Source organism: Toxorhynchites rutilus, chromosome 2 (genome assembly GCF_029784135.1).
Source record: "Toxorhynchites rutilus septentrionalis strain SRP chromosome 2, ASM2978413v1, whole genome shotgun sequence".
Lineage (NCBI taxonomy): Eukaryota > Metazoa > Arthropoda > Insecta > Diptera > Culicidae > Toxorhynchites > Toxorhynchites rutilus.
In genome coordinates, this window is record NC_073745.1 from 136,824,006 (window position 1) to 136,847,297 (window position 23,292).

General features: G+C 37.6%; 2 protein-coding genes and 1 long non-coding RNA gene across 7 annotated transcripts in view; 2 read left to right on the forward strand and 1 right to left on the reverse strand.

Annotated features, from left to right (window-relative positions):
- The first annotated feature begins 3,164 nt into the window (after positions 1–3,164).
- The window catches only part of LOC129769392 (SET domain-containing protein SmydA-8), a 43,764-nt gene continuing 23,636 nt past the window's right edge, over positions 3,165–23,292 (forward strand). The window contains exons 1-3 of one of the 5 annotated variants that reach the window (XM_055771639.1): positions 3,165–3,327; positions 3,536–3,888; positions 3,951–4,351. In XM_055771639.1, coding sequence (XP_055627614.1) covers positions 4,328–4,351 — 24 coding nt within the window. In that variant the 5' untranslated portion in view covers positions 3,165–3,327; positions 3,536–3,888; positions 3,951–4,327. The remainder of the gene's footprint in view (positions 3,328–3,535; positions 3,889–3,950; positions 4,352–23,292) is intronic. The other 4 variants (XM_055771640.1, XM_055771641.1, XM_055771642.1 and 1 more) reach the window with 4 other exon arrangements.
- LOC129769393 (uncharacterized) lies at positions 8,717–10,036 on the forward strand. The gene is made up of 3 exons (XM_055771645.1): positions 8,717–8,952; positions 9,006–9,189; positions 9,256–10,036. Coding segments are annotated over exons 1-3 (540 nt in total). The 5' UTR covers positions 8,717–8,950; the 3' UTR covers positions 9,610–10,036.
- On the reverse strand, positions 10,109–12,967 carry LOC129769394 (uncharacterized). Its single transcript, XR_008741869.1, has 3 exons — positions 11,211–12,967; positions 11,003–11,147; positions 10,109–10,941 (listed from the first exon to the last, which is right to left on the reverse strand). It is a non-coding gene; the product is annotated as an uncharacterized LOC129769394 (long non-coding RNA).

The following is a 23,292-nucleotide window of genomic DNA, read 5'->3' on the forward strand; positions in this document are numbered from 1 at the left end:
CTACGAAGACCCCCTTTGAATACCGATGTTAATATTCCTCGATTGACAGCGATTGACAACGACGAAGAAATACGGTTATAGGTTTTCCTTAAAGCTATCGATCTTCGTGTGTTATTTGTCCCTATATCCTTATACCCTCCTTTTCTTCCACTACGAGTAATTGGTCCCCTTGCTATAAACAGTAGAATAAGTTGAAATGTAAATACACACAGATGTACGAACAGATTTAAGAATTAAGTTTGATCAGCAACATCCTTATAACCTCCTTATATTCCATCCTTTTACTGAAAAAAATATGTCAACTTTCTAAACTTGAGTCAACCGCGAGTAATCGGTTTTTTACCTCACTAACCATAGAGTTAAGAAAATTGTTTGTATTTAATTACAAAAATATAGTTAAGAATTCGGCTCCTTATGTAACTTATGTAACTGTAAAAATAAACCAATTATAAAAAAAGTAATGCGGTGCTCCCGTGGCCGAGTGGTTAGCGTCACACATTATCACACCGGGTGTTCGGGTTCGATTCCCGTTCTGGCCGGGAGATTTTTCGTCAAAGAAAATTTCTTCCGACTTACACTGTGGTCACGCGTATCCTAGAGCTTGCCACTCCAGAATACATTCATGGTGTGTTTTTCGGCATAGAAATCTCAACTAAGTACTACTAATAAAAATGCCGCAAGTAATACCTACGTTCCACAGTTCCACTGGGAACGTTAGTGTCATCCAAGGAATGCGGTTCCAAATAGGAACGGTACATCAGCTCTATTGCATTTGTCTGACATATCGCTGGTTTCCCTATTCATGAACGAGACTCAGCAGTTATAAATTTAGCGGCTTCTCATTGAAAATGAGAAGCGCGTATTTTTCTCCAACGAGACAGCATTTGAATGAAATAAATATTGATTTAGTGTGAAATGTAACCTTGACAACGAGCATAAATATGAAATTGTTTGATGGATACTATACAAGATATCGATCAATACAGCCATCTACCGTGAAAATAATTGATTTTTATTCCCTCAACCAAATCTTATACATAAACTCGCCTCTCTTTTGAGTAAATGCTTTACCAGTATGGGTGGATATCACTGCTAAAAATAATTTTGAAAGCATTATAAAGAAGTTGAAAGGTAAAGCATTTACATTTTCACCAGTGAAGAGTATTGTGACATCTTCAAACTCATGCCTCGGATCCAAATATCCAAAAATTCTTATCCCAGATGATCCTCCGGAATAATCCTCACTCATAGTATGTAAACTAACTTGTATGGAAAAGAGATAATTTTCTTAATTTGAATTTTCCAAATTCAATGGAGTCGCGTTATACTTCTGAGATCGAATACTCTGCGCGAACTGTGAATATTTAAAGTCAATGTTTGGTGTCGGTGATTGGCATTGATTACCGACGGAAACTAAGCGAAGAAAAAAAAGTGATGTGATGAAAAAGGCAACTTTTAACATACCACCCGGAAATCTAGAACACCTCCGGTATCCGCCAGCCACCCTGAATCAGAAATAGGTTAATGAAACTAGATAAATTGCCTCGTCGAATATAACTGGTAAACATTTACTGAACTCCCTCGAACCTGTATTTGTAGGCACAACTAGTCTCAAACAAATCATCCTTAATAAAAGATCAATAAACAGTTTTGCATAATGACACTTATTTATTTGGTACACATATTTCAAAGGGTTATTTCTCGACTGAAACATGCAATGTTAACACTGACAGTCACTGATCCTGTATGCATGTCCATTCGTCTGTGAAGTGAATAAATTCTTCATCTAATCCTCTTTGCCTCTCTAAGGCGCAACACTTCACTGCCAAAATCAGCGCTCAAGCGTCTAGTATCCGCCCAAATGAAACATGAAAGATCGTTAATCATTTCCACCGTTTCTCGCGTTTGCAAATCTAACTCAAAACCACAGACAGACCCGTCAAATTGGCTTAAGTGCGTTGACGATAAATTGCAATCATGTATGACTAATTGCTCCGGACAGCTACAGCACGTGTGAGCTACCGTTATAGAAGCATTTTCAAATGATCAATTTTCTGTAAAATTGCTGCTTTACGCTTGTCTCATAAGCATGTGGATGAACAAACATTTTCCAAAATCGTTCTTAACGCTTACCGGTGTTCGTACAAACAATATCCCCGTTCACAAGATATAACAAACCGGAAGTGTGCTGCATATCGACATGTGAAGAGAAATTTTCAATAATGGATGGAACTCGTATGGTGCCAGAATGAGGACACCTGTTCCCTAGCGTGGGTGAGCGCACAGATTTTTCATTTTTCATGTGGACTCCTCCAAAACGTTGGTGTTATACATAAGGCCAATCATTGAGAGCACAAGTTCGAAGCAGATTATTTATAGCAGCCACTATTCCGACTAACATACGCGATACAACCTTGAATATGGAATATGGGGAAAGATGTGGACTAGAAATATAGTAAAAACAGAGGAAAAGACGCATTTCCCAACATCACCCGCTGTCATGTGAAGCGTAACGTAGCATTTGGTTTGATTTTATTTACGATTCGAATTTTTTTATTTGTTCTGTCCTCCTAGAACTCGTTTGGTTTCCTATCAAAGAACTAGTCAAGATGCTTTTTATGTTTATTTGTTGATGGCATACAATTGTATTTTTTTATTTACTGTGTTTTAACAATGATTTTTAAGAAGAAAAAATATGAATATAAGTTTGATAAAAACACACACGTATCCAAAATCTTGCCAATGATCATCGTCAAATTGAGAATTAAATGAAATGGCATAAAACTATACAAAATTATTTTAATTCCAGAGAAAGCGTCATTCAATTTGAATTAAATTCTTACTTATTTACTTATTTTACTTGACTATTTTACACATACTGCTCTTCAGCTTGTGTGCCCTGCATTCTGCTCAGATCTTGACACCCCAACGTCACGGAAATCAAAGAAGGTTCTAGGTTCGATACCATCAATAACTGATCGTATGCAGCTCGTGAGCAGACCATCGGAATTTTCCATTTTCCTAAACTAATTTTATTCATTCGGTGTATCAAACCACAGCTTGCGGTAAGATGAACTGCAGAAATACGACGAGATGGTCCGAAAGGCGACACGACAGATTTCAAACTTTTGTTTTTTCTTCTCACTCTCGAGAGTGAAGCTCTAGTATTCACTCTTCAGTTTGATTCACAATCTCGTCCCCGTTGGGCGGGTTACGTGTTTAATCCAATAATTAAATTCAAGTGCCACTCGGAAAATTTGTTGGATTGTGTGGGTCGCCACACTTTTCTGTCGTTTGTGTGTTTTTTGAAAAATTGGTGATTATTGGGTAATGATCGTTGATTTTCGCCTAGAATTAGTAAAGAACGAAACAACATTGAGAAAATTATCACACAGAGGAAAATCTCACCGAAAACTTAGCCAAACCAATGTCATTCTAGCGGTGGCGGTTTTCCTCATCGTTGCGCTCCAAGTGTAGAGAATAAAATTAGCTTTGTGAGAAGGCGAAAAGGAAATATTAATCGACTGTTTGACAGGCCGTCGGAAAAGTGCGAACGTTACCAACTTACCGGCCGTGTCTATTGCAACTCGGTGCCAATTACGCGACAATGAAGCAAAATTTACCAGAATCTCCGTCTCGTGACCAGAATTGCGGCACGCGACACTCGTAGAAGACAAACATTTGATGAAAAATAAATAAAAATTAACATTCTTTCTCGTGCGTTTATAAATGTGCAATTTAGGTGGTTTAAATATAATGGGATGATAAAAATAGACCGTCAAAGAGTTATGTAATCACTTTATTTTTAAATTACGTTCACTGCATCGGGACACCGAAGAACAAATCTCGGTTTGATGCTCTACCACAAACGCACAGTACTTAGAACCGGTAAGTGTTTCTTCAAGTTTCAAGTAACCGTCTGGTTGTCATGTTGTTTTTGAAACCACCAGGATTACCATGTCAAAGCAACAGGTTGCTCGTGTGAATCGGTTGAATCGCTTTCAATTATCAACACCTTGACCCAACCGTACGGGAGAAGCACAGCAGTATTTTTGTGGGGAAAAGTGCCGACAAAAACTACCGCCCTGTTCATTCATAAATTACCTGCGCTACATGGCGTGAACGAACAGTTGTTTACAATCAGTTATTGCATATATTTTTTCTAGCTGCGAAAAGAGAAAATCAACAGCTGCTGCCCGCCACACGTGCAGCTTTCAGTGAATGGATTATTATTTCCGATTCTGTTAATTCAATTGATTCTTTCGGCACTAGTGTAATTAGTGAATATCAATCGACAAATATTGAACGAAAGTGAAACTTATTCATCATGCCGGCCAACTCTAAGAAGAAGGTAAGCCGTATTTGAAAACTTACTATAAATACCATATAGGAATAGTCTTGAGATGAAAAATTAAAAATTTGCTATTCAAATTATGGTCAGTCATGTTGGTTGCGATCGAGAGACATATAGAAATTCTAAAAATGATAATGATCCAAATTTCTTACTTACTGGTCCCACGATTGTTGTCTGGTGCATAAAGCCACTATTGCCTTGGCTTGTCGCTTGACGAGAATCGATCAACAGCCTGTATATACTCAGCAAGGGTTTCATCACCAGGACCCGCTTCTTCATTATCCTTGCGAATCCAGCTCACTTCCGCTAACGCTTCCAAATTTCTGTTTCGTAAACCTTTGGTGTCATCGACGGTGGGAGACCATTAGAAATATAATTTTCAAGCCACCAAGCGCGGATGATGTATCGCAGCGAACACACACCACGTTTCACAGCGGTACAGTAGTACAGATTCGACGGTTCATTCAAATATTCAGGTTTCGTACCATCTGTCGTAAGCCATGATATTGGAAGGTTTTCACTTTCTCGATCTGTAACCCCGATACTATGAAACTGGAGGGATTATGCGTATTTACTTCCATTGGTCTTTGCGACGATGACTGCGGACCCTGCTGCCTTGAAGCTCGACGATGTCGCCAAGAATTACGTATCCAATTTTATCTCTCTCGAATCATATGAGAGTTTTAACTGTTCTAGAATCATATTGCAGATAGCCGCGCGAGATAGCTGCTGTTTGAGAGTCCAAGCAACCGAAGTTCGAATCCCATCGGAGTGATTTCCTTAACCATTACCACCACTTATTCTAAACATTTATATCACCGTCCCATTAAAAGTCAATCTATTATTTAATATTTCTACAAACATAAACGCTGTCATATATACAAAAGGCGATTCTTGAAGTTAAACATTTCACGTAAATATTTTCCGGCGTTTGCTTTTTTTCCTATGTCTGTGACAAATCGTATATTGGTATGCCAATAGTCGTATTAGGTATGTATATCGTCTCCACTTTTGCATGTATAAGCTAGGTTTTTTAAATTTATTTTGGCTTAACGTCTGTACAGCATGGCCTGATTCACAAATCTTGTCCATCTTGTCTCGGTTTGTGGCTCCAATTCCGTGTGCACACCATGTCCTATTCCACTTTGTCTTTGCTCGCTGCGCTCCTCATCTCGTCTCGTACCAGTCGGATTCCCGATAAACACCATTTTTGCAGGATAGTTGTCCGACATTCTTGTACCATGTCCTGCCAACGTCCTTCCAGCTTCGATCACTTTCTGGATACTGGATACTCTTAACACATTGCGGACCGTTCACAAGTTTTCTCGTGTTTCGCGTTCCGTCTGTTACGGAATAACACATGTTTTCTACACTTGAAGGTGAAATCCTTGATGTTTGTGTTTGTGGAGACCATAGTAGGTACGACTCCCATTCAGCCATTCCATGCCAAACCGATATAGTGGTTCTCAGATTTCAATGAAAAGTGTTAGTTTTGTTCTTCATCGCAAAATATTAGACCCGTATTTTTTCATTTTTTTTTTTTGTAGGGTGCTCATTTTCATTTTAGGGTGTTCCGAAAAATCGTTTTTTTTTCACTATTTCCCAAAAATGACTTTTTTTAAAAACTTCATAACTTGAACCGATCATGAACCGATTTAAATGATCGACATATCAAATTGAAGCTTATGAGTTAGTTTACCTTTGAAAAATATTGCTTTTGGGAAAAATTAGTATTTTTGTTTTTGCAGTTATTAATTGAATCAGTTTTCATAGTTTTCTCGGTTGAAGATAAAGGGCTATATTTTTTCTGGAAAGCTGAGGATTTTTCACATAATATATCTCGATATCAGAAATCCGTTTTTGAGTTTTTGTTTTATTAATTCGTTTATTTTTACAGGCTCAGTTACTTAAGGTCAAACTAGCCGAATTCTTAAATATAATTTTAAAACTATATATATAAATAATTTTCTTACATCTATGGTTAGTAAGATGGGAAATCGATTACTCGCGATGTACTCGAGTTTAGAAGGGTGAAATATTTTCAGGAGAAGAAAGGGATATAAGGAAATCGTAACACTCAATTCTTTAATCTACTCGTATATCTATAGTGTATTTACGTTTCAATTTATTCTACTTTTTTGTAGCAAGGGGACGAATTACCCGCAAAGGAAGGAAAGAAGGGTATAAGGATATAGGGACAATCACACACGAAGATCGATAGCTTTAAGAAAAACATATATATGGGACATGTAATCAAGGTCTAACCGAGCCAGCACAACTCTCACCGGCACATTGGGCTGTCTTCCTCGGGCCCGAAGGATGTTTTTGAATTATTATGTTGCAAACACAACATGTTTTAAGTCTTCGTTCAATATTTCTATGTGTCTAGACTAGACCAATGCGACTAGAATTCAATCGTAACGCAAGTATGATATTTTTAATTTTTGCAATTTAATATGTGAATCATCTAAATGAATATTTTGACTGGGTAACTTTGGAAAATAATATCTCAAAAACGAAAAAATAGCTTCTCTGATATCGAGATATGTTATGTAAAAAAATCTCAGCTTTCAAGAAAAAATATAAAAAAGAGCCCTTATTAATAATTACGAAAATTGAATCCATTGCTTTTGCAAGTTCAATATTTTTTAATGAAAGGTGAACATTGATGATTCATATATGGATTATGCAAATCGGTTCAGTGGTTCACCGGTGTCTCGTACCGGTATCTTCATTCCACTGCTGCGCTGTTTATGGTTGTTTTAATTAGAGATGGGCAAAACAGTTCACTTTGATGAACGGTTCAGTCGCTAACCGTTCACCTAAGTGAAGCAGTTCTTTAGAACCTTTCTTTCGCTCTTTCGTTCAGCGGTATCAAGCACAACATAGGATGTTAGCTGGAATCCAACTTACATAGACAGCTATTCATATCCTAGCATTGATTTCGTTGGACATTTTTTTATTTACACACACACACACTACACGCGGGACACGATAGGACACAACACTTATAGTTCTTACAAACGTAAAAGGATATTTAATTTACCTTTTTTGTCGACTGGTTTCGGGCTCGATACTGCCCTTCTACAGGACGACTGACTGATTACACAAAGAGAAACAGCTTCGTATTGGTTTAGGTACACGTCGGAGAGAAGTACAATCTATTGATATTTTCCTTCGTCAGGTTGAATAGAGGCGATATTATAGGATCGTCATCTTCATCCATTAGCGGCGGCTCAGCATAGTGAATGTGAATGAACATAGATTCCCATGAATTTGTCCCAGTCGATTTTATGATGTTGACCCGTACAGTGAGCTGCCTCACTTGATTCGTTGGATCGATTGTTTTCCACGGCGTTCCTTTGTTTCCTCAAGCGTACTCTAAACTTTCGACGGGTTTGGCCAATGTACACCGCCGGGCAGGATCTGCACGGCATCTCGTAGATACCAGACATTTCATCCGGCGGGATCTAGTCCTTGAGAGAACACAGAAGGTCCTTCAGCGTATGGACGCTTCTGTATGCTGTTTGGAAACCGTGTTGTTTCAGGACCCCTTGAATCGCGTTTGTCATTTTTGGATAGAACGGGAGGCTGATCCTCTGAATGTCCTCTTTTTGCGGTTGTAGCGTGGTTGCGTTTTGGCGATGTTTTTATCTCTCGTGTTTCCGGAGAATCTTATGCACGAACAATTCGGAGTAACCGTTCAAGAGGGTAGCCTCATAGATTTTCTTCTTTTCTTTTATTCTTGTTTTATGCATTTAAGTCATTTGGCATCGGAATTTCTTTTTTCTAAATTTCCTTTACTCCTCCCTTGAAAGATTGTCGATAATCAAAAAATCAAAACTTTGAGCGCTTTGAGGCACGCCTAAATCATGTACGATCGAGCTGAAACTTTACACAGATCTTTTTTTTTTTTTGGCCAATAAACAAAATGTACATGGTCGGTTTTTGAAATTTGACATGATCATTTTCGCTGTCACCCTAAAGTACAGTATATGTATATGTTATTTAATTTGCACAAAATATGTGCAATTTTTCGTAATTTTTGTTAGAACTAAACATAAGTTCCATGAAAGACCATATTTTATAATGGTTCCATTAGAGAAAAAAACTGTAACGTTTTTTTCAATTTAACAAACAATCGATCATATAAATAATCACGATAACGCGTACACGCAATTACACGTTTACCTAATGCATGAATCGTCCTAGGAGGAGGTATATGAAAATTTCGCGGATTTGAAAAAATAATACATGAAATTGAAAATATACAGCTTTGCCTTCAAACTACAAAAATTTCATTTAATTTTGACCTCAAACTTGAGTATACATTAACAAAATAAGTGCTGCGTTACATGCATTTTGTTTGTAAATGACAATGGTGTCTATTCTGTATTTCAATCGATTCGAAATATTTCGAACGACTTGGTAAATTCCATTCCCTGTTTCGTTCGAGGTGTTTTCAAATTCGAATACCTTTCGTTCGGACTGTTTTGTTTTCGAACATCTTTCATTCGAATCAAACCAAACGTCAAACCCACTTTGTTTATGAAGGAGTGAATAATTTCCGCAGCGGATGAGCGGTGAACTGCAAAAATGTAAGCTAATTTTTAATAATTTTTTTCTTTAAATTAATTTTAACGTTCAACAGGGAAAAAAACAAAAACAAAACAACCACTAAAAATCAGTTCGAGCGGATTGTGCTGCTTCTGGAGCAAGAGCCGGACATAGCAAAGGGTTTCTCCCGAGGAAATTCCGGACCCTTCTGGGATGATCTGGCGGCAGAAGTCAATAGTTTGGGACCGCCTATTCGCGATGGAAGTGGATGGAAAAAGGTATATACTAAAACGAATCCGAAACATATGTTTATAGTCTTATTTTTGCCCTGGTTTTCTGTGTAGGTTTGGGCGGACTATAAGTCCGGATTAAAGCGAAAACTCGCTCACAACAAACGGGAGCAGAGGGCGACAGGTGGAGGACCCAATAAAATTATCAATTTGTCCGAGCTGGAGGAGCAGGCAGTTCTACTAACTGGGTTACTTGCGACCGTGGAAGGAATCCCGGGTACCTTATCTCATGGAACACAGTTGGGTTCGCCTTCGGGTGAACCTCAAGCTGCAGACCAGGAAAATTTTATATATTATGGTACTTCCGACGAGTGTGACGGTATCAATAATACCATTCACTTCCAGCCCTCTCAGCCGAAAAAATCCAGACCTTCTACCACGAGGCTATTAGAGCTGCAAGTCGAGTAACAAAACAAATTTCACACCAATGTGAAATCCCTGTTAAAAAACACAAACAAGAATTTGAGTGATCTGGTTCATTATCAGCGCCAATCAGCTCGAGCGATTCTTTCCGTGGATGCCACACTCAAAGAACATCTGAGTGAACAAAAACGACATAACCACGAGATGGAGAAGATCGCGCTGGAGAAATCAATAGTCAAGCGACAAATCCTTGAAACGCAGATTGCGTATATTTCAGAACATTAGAATAATGTTTCAAAATATCAGTGATCTGATTTTTTATCTTTATATTGTAACTCAAGTATAAAAAAATGAAAAAAGTTCTAATCGTATTTTTATATCTTTCCATGGAAGAAAAATCTTACTTAATTTTTTCTTTGAAGTTTGTTTGGAATAGCATCAAAATTATATAAACTTTTTTAAAATTCACGAATTTCGCCTATAGTTTATGGAACTTCCTTAACCCCTTCACGTACAACATTGAACTTTACTCGTTGTTTCTCGATGTGAAATAATTACATAGCTTCAGGCATATGATGAGGATACCGACAACTGAAGATTATCAAATTTCCGTTATTTAAAAAAAAAATTGAATGAGCTAAAAATATAAAATATAATTTGAATATTATAATTAAAATAAAAACGAACGAGTTAGTACGTAGTAATAACTCCTTCGTTTTTATTTTAAACACAACATGTATTTGCTCATCATAGGGCACCCATGTTAGATACCCACACTCAGCAGAGTAGCGGAACGACTCGAAGTGCTCGTTTTGGGCCGTGCTGTTGGAAATTAAATCGTACAGCAAGGGGTTAAAACAACGCAAAAAGTATTAATAATGGTTATTTGAATACTTGGCCTGCTTACGAGAAATCGATAATGACATGTTCTCAAAGTGTTGGCAGGAATAAGAGTAAATAATTCTGCCGAAACCATAGTTAAGTAAGGAAGACACTTCCTTTTCCGGTGGTTGTTATTTATTTGAGCATTTGCAAACAAGTTAGATGAAATTTAACAGTCATAAATATTAATTTAAACAAAAGTTTATTATGTAAACAGCTGCATAACATATTATAACTACTGAGAACGACCAAATTCTAAGCATATATTGTGAAGTGCACAGCATACATTTATAATTTGAGCGCATTTAGTAGGATTGTAGTGAAGTTGTCTCGCGCCAAGGATGCATCTAAACCGATTTTTTAGTAAACCGATTGTCCGCTCGACGATAGCACGACCCAAGGCATGCCTGCGATTAAAATCGCTCTCCAAACTCCCTTCCTCCGCTGCTCTGAATGGCGTTACTAACCAAGGTTCCGATGGATAACCAGCATCACCTGAAAATATTTTATCACACAGTACATACAAGTATACTAAAATATTGTAGTTGAACATTACCTAGAATCTTAGTATTAACTTCACCATTTTGGTGAAGCTGCTCAAAGTGAGTTCTTGCAGGGCTTACACGCCATATATGAGAGTCATGATTAGATCCCTGGAAGGTAGGATCAACGAAACGAATCCTTTGCTGATCGTCACAAACCTATGTTGATAAAAAAGAGTATTTGTTCATTGATTTGTTAATTCAAATACTAATAATACTTACAATCAGAACGTTGAGACTATAAAATCCCTTCCGATTAAAAAACAAATTTCGATTCAGCTTAGGTGGAATAATTTTTACGTGGGTTCCATCCAAACACATAATAACACCCGGAATTGATGTTTTCTGATAGAAGTGTAGTTTCCCAGCAAACATTAAATCGTATAATTTTGCACGTGCCAAGTCTTACAAGAAATCCGAATAAATCATAATCGCATATAATATCAATCAAAGTATGTATCGTGTATATTTGAAATCGCATAAAATGTAAAAACTCGATTTTATATACCATTATCAAATTAAGTCGCATATCGGTATAATAAACATCAATTTTATGATGTACATTGTCGTAAAATATATTTAATCCGCATCATATGCGTATATTACGCTGATGCAGTTTGTGTGTCGTATAAGCGTATAATTTAAATCGATTTAGTACTGTAGTAAATCGTGTTGCATGCTGAAGAAAATCATGAAACAGTAAATCATATTAGATCCCAATAAAGGACATATTACATCATATTGAAATGTCAATGAAATGCTGATGCACTCGAAAGTTTTAACCGCTGTTGAATTAAATTTCAGATAGCCGCGCGAGATAGCTGGTGGATGATAATCCAGACGATCGGAGTTCGAACCCATATCGGAGCAGTTTTCACCAAACATCAATCTGTGCCATTTTAAACATTCAATTCCACTCCCAACACAAGTCAATCAAACAATTATTATTTCTACAAACATAAATACTCATATATAAAAATGGCGTTTCGTGAGGCTATAATAAACATTTCACGAAAATATTTTGCGCCATTTGTTTTTTTTCTATGTCTGTAATAAATCGTATATGAGTAGGGCACAAGTCGCTATTATAGCCGGTCAAAGTTGCATATTCATCCAAACAAATTCGGTAAGCATTTGCCATGTATGTATATGGCCTCCACTTTTGCATGCATATGCCAGTTAGGCGCATTATATGCCAACCAAATTTTAGGGCATATGATGATATATATACGCTTGTTGTGCGATTTAATGTTTGCTGGGTTAGCACGCCGCTGTTCGTCTTCCGTCATATTTAGGGAAATCCATTTCTTACACAGTGTCCGCTCCAGAATGTTAAGCATTTCAGTCAGCACCTTGGAAAATGTGGGCTGTGCTATGGCAATGTGATAATCTTGCCCTGCTCCATGTTGATAATTTCCTTCAGCAAAGAATCGCAAACATGCTGCGAGTTTCACCTCCGTGGATAGACCACCTTTCCTTGTGGTAAGGCAGTTCTCAATTTCCTCTAAAACGTACCGAAAAGCTTCCTTACTTAGACGAAAACTTTTGATGAATCTGAATAAGGGCAAAATTAATCAATAAGAGAAACAAACATGGGATTTTTGAGACGGATACTTACGCTTCATCAGAAAGTTTCATGAAGTCGGTTGATTTTCGGTGGTTTCGCCGATGGTAGCAAGGCATTCCAATTTCTTCTTGCTCCGCCAAAATCGGTAACAAAACGGAATCCATTGAACGAGAAAATTTTCTCACAAATTTCTCTTAGGATCAAAAATTAACTGAAATTCAACTCGCACTCGCCGCTATTTAATACGGTGTTTCTTTTTGTTTATCGGTTTTTGACAGATCGATGCATATTCGAAATTTTCTAACACTTTCGTTCGAAACGAGCAAAACGATTGGAATAGGGAATGGTAAATTCGAAAACGATCGAAATATCACTTTCGAACGAAATAGAAATCCGTCGGAATACAGAATAGGCACCAATATCGTTATAATTTTAATTTTTTTTTACAAGCGTTCTCGTTGTATTTATCCGTTCCGTCCAGCACGATCTACTTTCCACATCTATTAAGTTCAGCTGCACTCATTTGTTCGCAAACAGTGCGCTCACAAACAGTTCACTCGGTTCGCTCTCTCAACACGCGCTGATGAATGTTATCAAAATGTGTCTCACAAACAACGATGTTAACCAATTTTTTTTAAAAACTGGAAAAATTTGGAAGAAAAACTATAGTAGAAAAAAGCTGGAAGAATTTTTTGAATTTTTTTCAATTTTGTTCTTCTTCTTCTTCTTCTTTTTGGCTTTAAGCGGGTTTAAACTTTTCAGTTCATTCGCCTCTAATAATTTTGTTTATATTAGCAATAAAAATTAGGATATACAATGACAATGTCAATATGTTGCATTGGTATTTGCGTATTGACGTTACCGGAGCGTAATTTTAATTATGAATTTCTTTTTTTATTATTTCGTTTTTTTCGTAATGAAATTTATTCTGAAGCCAATGTTGGGGCCGCCTTGGTTCCTTATCCTCGTTAGACGTTGACTTCCCACCCTTTACATTAACATCAGAATATTTTTTTCCTTCCCGAACTGTACGTTGTACTGATTGGTTGCCATAGTAATAATGTGGACAAACCAACATCAGCGCATTGGACAATCCATGATCAGAATTGAGGTCATCGAGATGCATTAATTACATGATTTAGATGTATAAATGTTATCCAAATGGTGTGCATGATGTTTACAATATGTGTGATGGTGTTTACAAGAAAAGGTTTGGATACGTACCAAATAACCATCTGGTGGTTGATTAAAAGTTAGCTGATATGAGGGGCGCGTTGACACCAATTATGGTGAATTTTATAAACCTTTAAAACATATGAATCCATAAAAATACCCTAGAAAACTACTACCATGAATCATGAAAAATACTATTTTATTTATATGTTTGGATGCATTTAAATACCAGATTTGACACAGGTGCACTGAACTAGAGCATTCAGAAAGGTGAACAAACCATGATAATTTTTTTGACTGGAAAAACCAAAATCATTTACCCTAGTCTGCCTCAAAAAAGTTATCCAAAAGTGTCTTGAAATGAAACTGATCATTGAAATTGAAATTGGATCAACTTGATTGCAGAGTGTAATGTAAAACTTGATCGAATAGGTATTGAACTCAGCTACGGCGTTGTGTGAAATTTTACATGCTGATGAATATTCATTGAACAACATTCCGATAGCAGCACCTTCATAAACATCCAAACTGACATAACTTTCCTGATCGAACCGAATATCAATGAAGGGAGGCTAATTAGTGGTGAAACACCATGTTGTACTTCTGTATGCCTATACTGGATAGATATAGATAGAGAAAGACAATAATCGTCATAAAGGTCTTCGATGTGAGTGGAGTGGAGTAGGATTCTCACAACTGGAATAAATAATAAAGAATAAAATTTCTTAAAGTGCCGAAAAAATAAAAAAGCTGGATGAAACTGTGAAAAGTAAAAAAAACTGGAGATTTTTTGCCTTTGGCTGTTTCGCTGGCATGCCTAAAAAACTGGCAATATACAGAAAAAACTGGAAGGTTGACAACCCTGCTTACAAACGCTAAGGTCGTTTGTAAGCAGGGTTGCCAATGAATATGAATAAAAAAAATTCTCATCACGCCTTTTCGCATACAACGGCGGCCTTTCGCAAACAAACCTGTGTTTCATCGATTGCCCGGTTAGTTTGAAACATAGGAGATGTTAGTGAGCGTTAGCGAGCGTCTGACGACATACGTTTGCCCGGCTTAGTAATTGCTATCTATTGTATTTCGGCTCCAGTGGCGCTAATATGAAATTACCTAATTAACTTCAAACGCGTTTTTCTCGAAACTGGTTTCTTCTAACTGGCGTACACGATATCACAAGTTTTACTGAACCGATTTATATCGAATTCATTTGAATACAGTCTGTATGCAGCTCTCCATCACGTGAACTAATAAAAGATCATATTTTTTAATTTTACTATTTTTAAAAAATCGGGAAACGTAACAAAAAATGCATTGTTTATCTCAAACGGCCACCATTTTGTCGAAAAAATGTTTTCACTTGTCCGAGGTACATGCGATAGCGGCATCTTTACTGGTTCAGAATTTGTTCGTTTTTGACGTAGAACTACGTCTTTCATTAAGGGTGCCAAATCAGAAAACAGGTCACGTTTTTATGAAATAAAGTTAACGTTAATAACTATTTTTGCCGCGAACGGATTTTGGCGATTTACATGCTAAACGAATAGGAAATTCCGTAAGATTTGTTCAATATGCCATACATTAGAATTCCCTGGTTAGTAAATGATTAAAATTCATGAAAACTTTAAGTGTTTCCATTTTCCCATACATTTGTTCTGTCCATTTGTGTACTTTCCCGAACAGAGCTGTCAATAACGAGCAACTTATCGACGACCAACGGAGGGGAAATCGTAGTCTCCGTGAACAAAGGAAAAGTAGAAGAATGAAGGGGAACTTGCCTAGAGTATAAACAGTGGATCTCGCTGAGGCAAACTTTCATTCGGCATCGGACTGTTGAGCAATCAGTTCGCTTTCGCTGCGCTTCGATCTAAGATTGGATCCCACCAGTGGTAATCCAACTTGGATATCGTCGTTTGATTTTTCTATTCGTTTTTCGCATTATTCGTATCGTGTGTTTTTCTTTCCGCGTCATAAATTGGACGCTTAGCGTAGTGTGTGATGAGCAAGAAGAAGAGGAAGGCAGGCTCGAGCCCTGCAAAAATGAACGCATTGCCAGGGGCAATAAAATTTCGAGGCAAGCGTCATCTAATGATGCACGCGATGTTGGTGCAGTGAAAAGCGCTCGCACTGAACCGAGCCTTCGCGAGTGTGACACCGCAACGAACAACAGCGAAATAGGTGATTTCGGTGCGTTGGTCGAAAATGTAAACGCCGTTACCCAGGCAGCAACCAAAATGAAGCTCCCCCCGCTGGTGGTGAAGGCGGTCGCTCTTGACAATCTCATCAGCGAATTTGCATCGATGGGTGTTACAGCAGAGTACAAACTGTGTGGCATAATTCAGCCTTTTCCCAAGCAGTTAACATTGTTTATTTTCCGTCTTCATAAGGGCTTCGTTGGTGCCTTTGAGAATGCATCAATGCATTAAACTGACGTTATGGTGAAGCATACGTTAAGGTTGTGCACCAAAAAATTATTTGGGAAATACCAAGCATCTTGAATGTCTTACTGGAATGTTATAAGTTATTTGGGTTCGCGTGCCAGTCGCAAAACTGCCTTCAACTAGGATTGCATTTGCGCTAATATTGATCATAATGAAGCATTGCTACTGTTTTCGAGGTTGTTATTAACAAAAAGAGTTTATTTCGCTTGTTTAGTCACCAAGAAAGTAAATGTTCTGGAATTTTGTATGTATCTTCCTCCACTAAGGGTGACAGCTGCGCTTCTCTCGAGCATGAGAAAGTAATGCAACTCTTCTCGAGGCAAGTAATATTAACAGAAGTGTTTATTTTGAGAATAGCGCAAAATGATGAGAAGTGTTTATATTCCTAGTAGTTTCAAGCAACCAATGTATGGCTCTGTACGCATGCTATGGTGAACGCTTGTTTGGCGCTTGGTTTACGTTGCACGAACGATACCTAGAGGTGCGATTCTTTTGAGGCAATACTAAATAACATGTAACATGATATTTGATACTTGCAAGTGTTGTCATTGTTGTTGTTTCCATGCGGTGCCAAAGATATATTGATGTAGTTCTTAGATATGGAATAATGATGCTGGTGCAACATGTATATAATCGACTGTAACTGAGTCTATGTCAATTTCGAAAAAGGCCACCGGAATAGCGTTCGAGGTAAATTTTCAATGCATTGACATGAAATAAATTGGGACATACGATTGTTTTGCGAGGGCAAGAATGAATCATCAATCAATTATCGTCAACTGATTCTACAATGAAAAAACCATTTCAGAGATTATTCTACTAAGCAGTTGTTTCTAAAATTTCTCAGCATTATAGAATAATATCCAATGGTATAAACAAGCGACTTATATAAAATAACAGCGTAGTTCTACGTCAACAATGCGGTCGTATCTTGGACACAACCTCCTATAATTTTTTTGTTTCAGTACGCAATTGCACAACTTTTTTTGACGTAGGACTACGTCTAACCGGAAGATATAGGGGGTGAAATGGAAATCTAGGCTTGTTCAGTAGGAAAAAATGCAAGATTTGGAACGCTTATAACTCGAGCATTTCTCAATAGATCGCAAAGGTTTTTGCATCAATTGATAGGAAATATATCTACGCATCTATCATAACGATTAACATTTCATTTTTCTTGAGATAAATAATTGAATAATTGTGAAATATCAAGCATTGTTAAAATGCACTATGTGCCCATTTTTGATTGGTCCATTTTGTGCTCCTCAAATCGTACCGACCAAAACGGGCAACCAGAGCAGCAGCGGAATAGAATGATGCACGATTGGAAAGAAAAAAGAAGAAAATGAACGAAACATTGGTCGCAGTCTCACACATGCGTAATTCTCGAGCCAGCCAGTCAGCTTAAAAATCCCCGCTCCGCTGCCGTAACGATCATTCTCATTCAAACCGTACACCACATCGGTTCGCATCACAACACATCAACAAACCAACCCAAGCAGCCATGTCTGGACATGGTAAAGGAGGAAAAGTGAAGGAAAAGGCAAAATCCCGCTCTAACCGTGTTGATCTGGAGTTCCCCGCAAGGGTAGCTAGGCCGAGCGCGTTAGTACCAGTACACCAGTCCACCTAGCCGGAGTTATATAGTTTCGGCCGCCGGAGTGATCGAGTTGGCTGATAAAGCTACTCGCGACGATAAGAAAAACCGCATTCAGAACAGAACACATCAAGACGACAACAGGCAGTTGCAGCGAGTGGCGAGTGGCAAACGCAATCGCAAAACGGCATCAGGTAGCAGAAGTTAAAAGTTTGTTCTTTATACAAACTGCTTTGGTGGCAAATCCAGAACAAGGCTGCATCGAGGGCGTTCGAAATGGTTTTTTTTCAAAACCACGAGTACTAAGTTTTCTAAATTGGAACCATTCCATAAAACAAGGCGCTTTTCAGGGCCATTAAACCTTCCAAAAAAGATTTTAGGAAATACAGTTCAATGCTTTCTAAAACATTATCCAAAATAATAATAAAACACGAATTGATTTTTTCATAATTTGGCAGTTGTTCTGAGCTTATTGATAGTTGGGGACTTTCCTGATTATTCAATTTTCACCAATTCTTAAATTGTTTCCAGATTGAAAGTACAGTAATTTACAATTAGTTCGGCATTTAGCTAATTGGACGGACATGTAATGCGACTTATTTAGTTGGACATTTTTGTAAACATAGAGATCCAAATTATGACCCCACATTGAAAGTCGACACTGTACCACTGTCATCGCAAATGTTCAATTACAGGTTAAAATCGCCTCCAATGCGACACTGAGTGGCGCTTCGGCACGTCGCAATGAATGTAATTTACTGTACAACATGTCACAAAGCTGGATGGGAAGAAATTTTCCAACTGTGAAAGCTGTGGCGAGTGGCAAATGCAATCGCTAAACAGGAAGGTTTAGCCGAACAAGATGGGGATATCGAGTGATAACAAAACAATTAACTCTTTAGATTGAAGATAATTTTGTGATCCTGAAAAGAACAAATCGTAATGAATGTATTTTTTGCCATCGCTGCCTTTTAACGCTCATTCGTTCGTCTCGTTGGACTCGCCCCTCTGGCTGAGTCTGTCGATTTGTCTCTATCCTGTGAGTGTGTACCGCTAGAGTATAAAACACGCGGACCCCAAAAAAATATCTTATTTTCTTTCAAACCGTAAACCCGTGTGGTTGTACGGCATCGGCATCGTGGACGTAACAAAGGAGGACAAGTTAAGGGAAAGGCAAAGTCCCACTCGCACCGTGCAGGTGTGCCGTTCCCCGTAGGTGTATCCGCCAATTGCTCAGCAAGGGTAACTGACCGAGCGCGTTAGTACCAGTGCACCAGTCCACCTAGCCGGCGTTATATAGTTTCGGCCGCCGAAGTGATCGAGTTGACTGGCAAAGCTGCTCGCGACGATAAGAAAACCTGCATTCAGAACAGACCACATTCGGTTCGGTGGACATCAAGACAACAACAGGCAGTTGCAGCGAGTGGCAAACTCAATCGCAAAACGGCAGCGAGTAGCAGAAGAAAAACGTTTGTTCTTTATACAAACTGCTTTGGTGGCAAATCCCGAACAAGGTGGCATCGATGGCGTTCGAAAAGTTTTTTTTTCAAAACCACGAGTACTAAGTTTTCTAAATCGGAACCGTTCCTTAAAACACGGCGCTTATCAGGGCCATTAAACCTTCAAAAAAAGAGTTTACGAAATACAGTTCAATGCTTTCTAAACCAATATCCAAAATAATAATAAAACACAAATTGATTTTTTCATAATTTTTTGCCAGGATATGATGAGTATGTGAATTTGGCAGTTGTTCTGAGCTTATTGATTTTCACCAATTCTTAAATTGCTTCTAGATTGAAAGTACAGTAATTTACACTTATCTCGACATTTAGTTAGTTGGACGGACCTGTAATGCGACATATTTAGTTGGACATTTTTGTAAACATAGAGTTCGGGGTCCAAATTATGACCCCACATTGAAAGTTGACACTGTACCACTGTCATCGCAAATGTTCAATTACAGGTTAAAATTACCTCCAATCCGATACTGAGTGGTGGTAATGCGACGTGCCATTGAATGTAATTTACTGTAAAATACGTCACAAGCTGGATGGGAAGAAATTTTCCAACTGTGAAAGCTGTGGCGAGTGGCAAATGCAATCGCTAAACAGAAGGTTTAGCCGAACAAGATGGGGATATCGAGTGATAACAAAACAATAAACTCTTTAGATTGAAGATAATTTTGTGATCCTGAAAAGGACCCTTTTTAGCCTGCATGTAAATCCAATGAGCGAACAAATCGTAATGAATGTATTTTTTTGCCATAGCTCCCTTTTAACGCTCATTCGTTCGTCTCGTTGGACTCGCAACAAACAGAAAACCCGCATCAAGAACAGAGCAGCTTCGGTTCGGCGCTCATCAAGGCAACAATTAGTTTCAGTGAGTGGCAAAGTGTTTCTCCGGCACGTCGCATTAAATGTAATTTACTGAACAGTATGTCACAAGCTGGATGGGAAGAAATTTTCCAACTGCGAAAGCTGTGGCGAGTGGCAAACGTAATAGCTAAACAGGAAGGTTTAACCGAACAAGATGGGAATATCGAGTGATAACAAAAACACAACACCAAAGGTTCTTTTCAGAACCATCAACATATTCATAAATAGTAAACAGTAAACTAATCCATTTTTCAGGTAGATAGGTAGGTATTCACGTAGGAGAAGAAAATAAAACAATATATTTAAAATATATATTTAACAAAAGCTGCCCCCTTTGTATAGTCCTACGTCACTCCGGTTATGTCCCCGACATTACCCACCCGTCTTTTTTAACCTCCTTACTTCATCAGCTTGTAACTATTCTGATTATGAATATATTTTTCCCGTTTAATTTTTGTTTTATCGTTAAAAGATAGATAGACAAATAATTATATAATGTATCGTAAAAATATTATTTGTTTTATTTTTTCGGAGCTCGAAAACACGTCCGAAAAGGCCTGGTCGGGTAAAGAAGTAAAAAGTGCCCCCAAACCAAATCACTAGCTGTATGACAAATATTGTATAGGATATCAAATAAAAAATTTTGGCGGTTTTTTTTGAACCCCTATGTGGTTTGACATAGGAGTCAAAAACGTACTTTTTCGTTTATTTCACGCTATCCTCAAAAGCTTCGAGATAAAAATAAAAAAAAATACTGAATATGCATCTTACTACGGTGTATCGAGAAAAATTATCCAAAAAATTTTTTATTAAAAACTGAAATACTAAAAAAAATTGAAATTTTGAAATTTTGTTTTGGGATTTTCAGATTTAGTACTACTCGAATTCATATATAATAGTGTTCCTACGGCTTTTCTAGATATGTGTGATTTTTTCAGTGTCGCGCGGTACAAAAAAAATTTTTACTCTGGTCTGGCTGGGTAAGGGAGTAAAAAGATCCCCCAAACCAAATCACCAGCTGTATGACAAATATTGTATAGGATATCAAATAAAAAATTTTGGCGGTTTTTTTGAACCCCTATGTGGTTTGACATAGGAGTCAAAAACGTACTTTTTCGTTTATTTCACGCTATCCTCAAAACCTTCGAGATAAAAACTAAAAAAAAAATACTGAATATGCATCTTACTACGGTGTATCGAGAAAAATTATCCAAAAAAATTTTTATTAAAAATTGAAATACTAAAAAAATTGAAATTTTGAATTTTTTTTTTGGGGATTTTGAGATTTAGTACTACTCTAATTCATATATAAAAGTGTTCCTACGGCTTTTCTAGATATGTGTGATCTTTTTCAGTGTCGCGCGGTACAAAAAAAAATTTTACTCTGGTCTGGCTGGGTAAGGGAGTAAAAAGTTCCCCCAAACCAAATCACCAGCTGTATGGAAATTATTTACAGGGTACTAAATAAAAGATTTTGACAGTAGTACCATATATTTGAGTCCTTATATGGTACACCATATGATCTATGGTGAATAATTCACCTTTTTTTTCACGCCATTCTCAATAGCTTTGAGACAAAAATAAAAAAAAATACTGGATGTACATCTTACTAAGGTGTATCGATAAATACCTTCAACAGGTATTTACAGGTCCGAATTGAGCGTTTGGCCATAGGGAAGCAGCTCATAATAGATTATTCCTTGACAATCCCACCAAACACCCAGCAGAACCTTCCTGGCCGTTAATGAGGGCTTGGCCACCGTCTTAGCCGCTTCAGCGGGCTTCGACCACGACCGTTTGCGCTTCACGTTGTCGTAAGTGACCCACTTTTCATCCCCAGTCACCATCCGCTTCAGAAACGGGTCGATTTTGTTGCGATTCAGCAGCGATTCACATGCGTCGATACAGTCAAAGATGTTTTTTTTTGCGTCAACGTGTGTGGCACCCATACATTGAGCTTCTTTGTGAATCCAAGCTTCTTCAAATGGTTAATAACGGTTTGATGACTTATCCCCAGCTCTTGGCCGATGCTACGGCTGCTACTATGCCGGTCTTTCTCGGCTAATTCAGCGATTTTGTCGCAATTTTCGACGACAGGCCTTCCGTAGCGTGGCGCATCTTCGACGACCTCTACACCAGAACGAAAACGTTGAAACCATCGTTGTGCGGTGGAAATGGAAACTGTATCGGGTCCATAAACTGCACAAATTTTATTGGCAGCGTGAGAAGCATTTTTGCCTTTGTCATAGTAGTACTGTAAAATATGTCGGATTTTCTCTTTATTTTGCTCCATATTTGCGACACTATAACTCACGAACGACTTAACCAAACAAAACACTATCATGGACTATATTATAGCGCGCAAAAATACCTTTCCAACAAGCTATAGCATGACTCGATACAATGAATACAACTAGAACTACGCGCTTACAACGACCTCTCGCGGAAATACCGCAGGACTTTTTTGACAACCTAATATTTTCTGGCATTTCGAAATTTAGAAAAGAAAAAATAACTTTGAGACCCACTTCTGCTCTAATTTTTATTTAAATGCATTCGTATGTGTCTTTTTTTCTACATGTGGCGTTTTTTTTTCTGAATTTTCAAGAGCATTGCGAGACACAAGAATAATTTTCTTCATCGTCTGCATTATTATTTCTATTTTCTTGAAATCGATTATTATATTGTATTCGTGGTTTTCAATTGTAAAATTAAAATTTAAAAATATATAATTTGGATTTTTTAAGTGTTCTTCTCATTAATCCGAATGATCTTTCCACAAGAACTTTACTTTTCTGACAGAGCTCTATCGCACTGCTGACTCCTATGAATTTTGTAAACCATCTAAATCCAATGTAAATATGATCTCATATATTTCAAGATATGAGAAAAAAATCTTTGTTCAGCGCAATGCACTAAACAAACCGACAAAATTAGATGTATTAAAAACTAAATTTAAATAAATATAAATGGGTCCCTAAATTCAAAATAAATTAAAAATGGCCAAAAGCCAAAAAACTTTTTTTTTTCGCGCAATCCTCTTAAAAATTCAAGAAAAAATTACTCTACATGTCGGAAAAAACAACACATACGAACGCATTTGAATAAAAATTTAGTACCGCGAAAAACACTCTACAAATTCTTAAAAAGA

Excerpts from the sequence above, each read along its gene's own strand:
- LOC129769393 (XM_055771645.1), top strand. Across the intron at positions 9,190-9,255 it reads ATGGAAGTGGATGGAAAAAG|GTTTGGGCGGACTATAAGTC; the intron begins GTATATACTAAA and ends TTTTCTGTGTAG.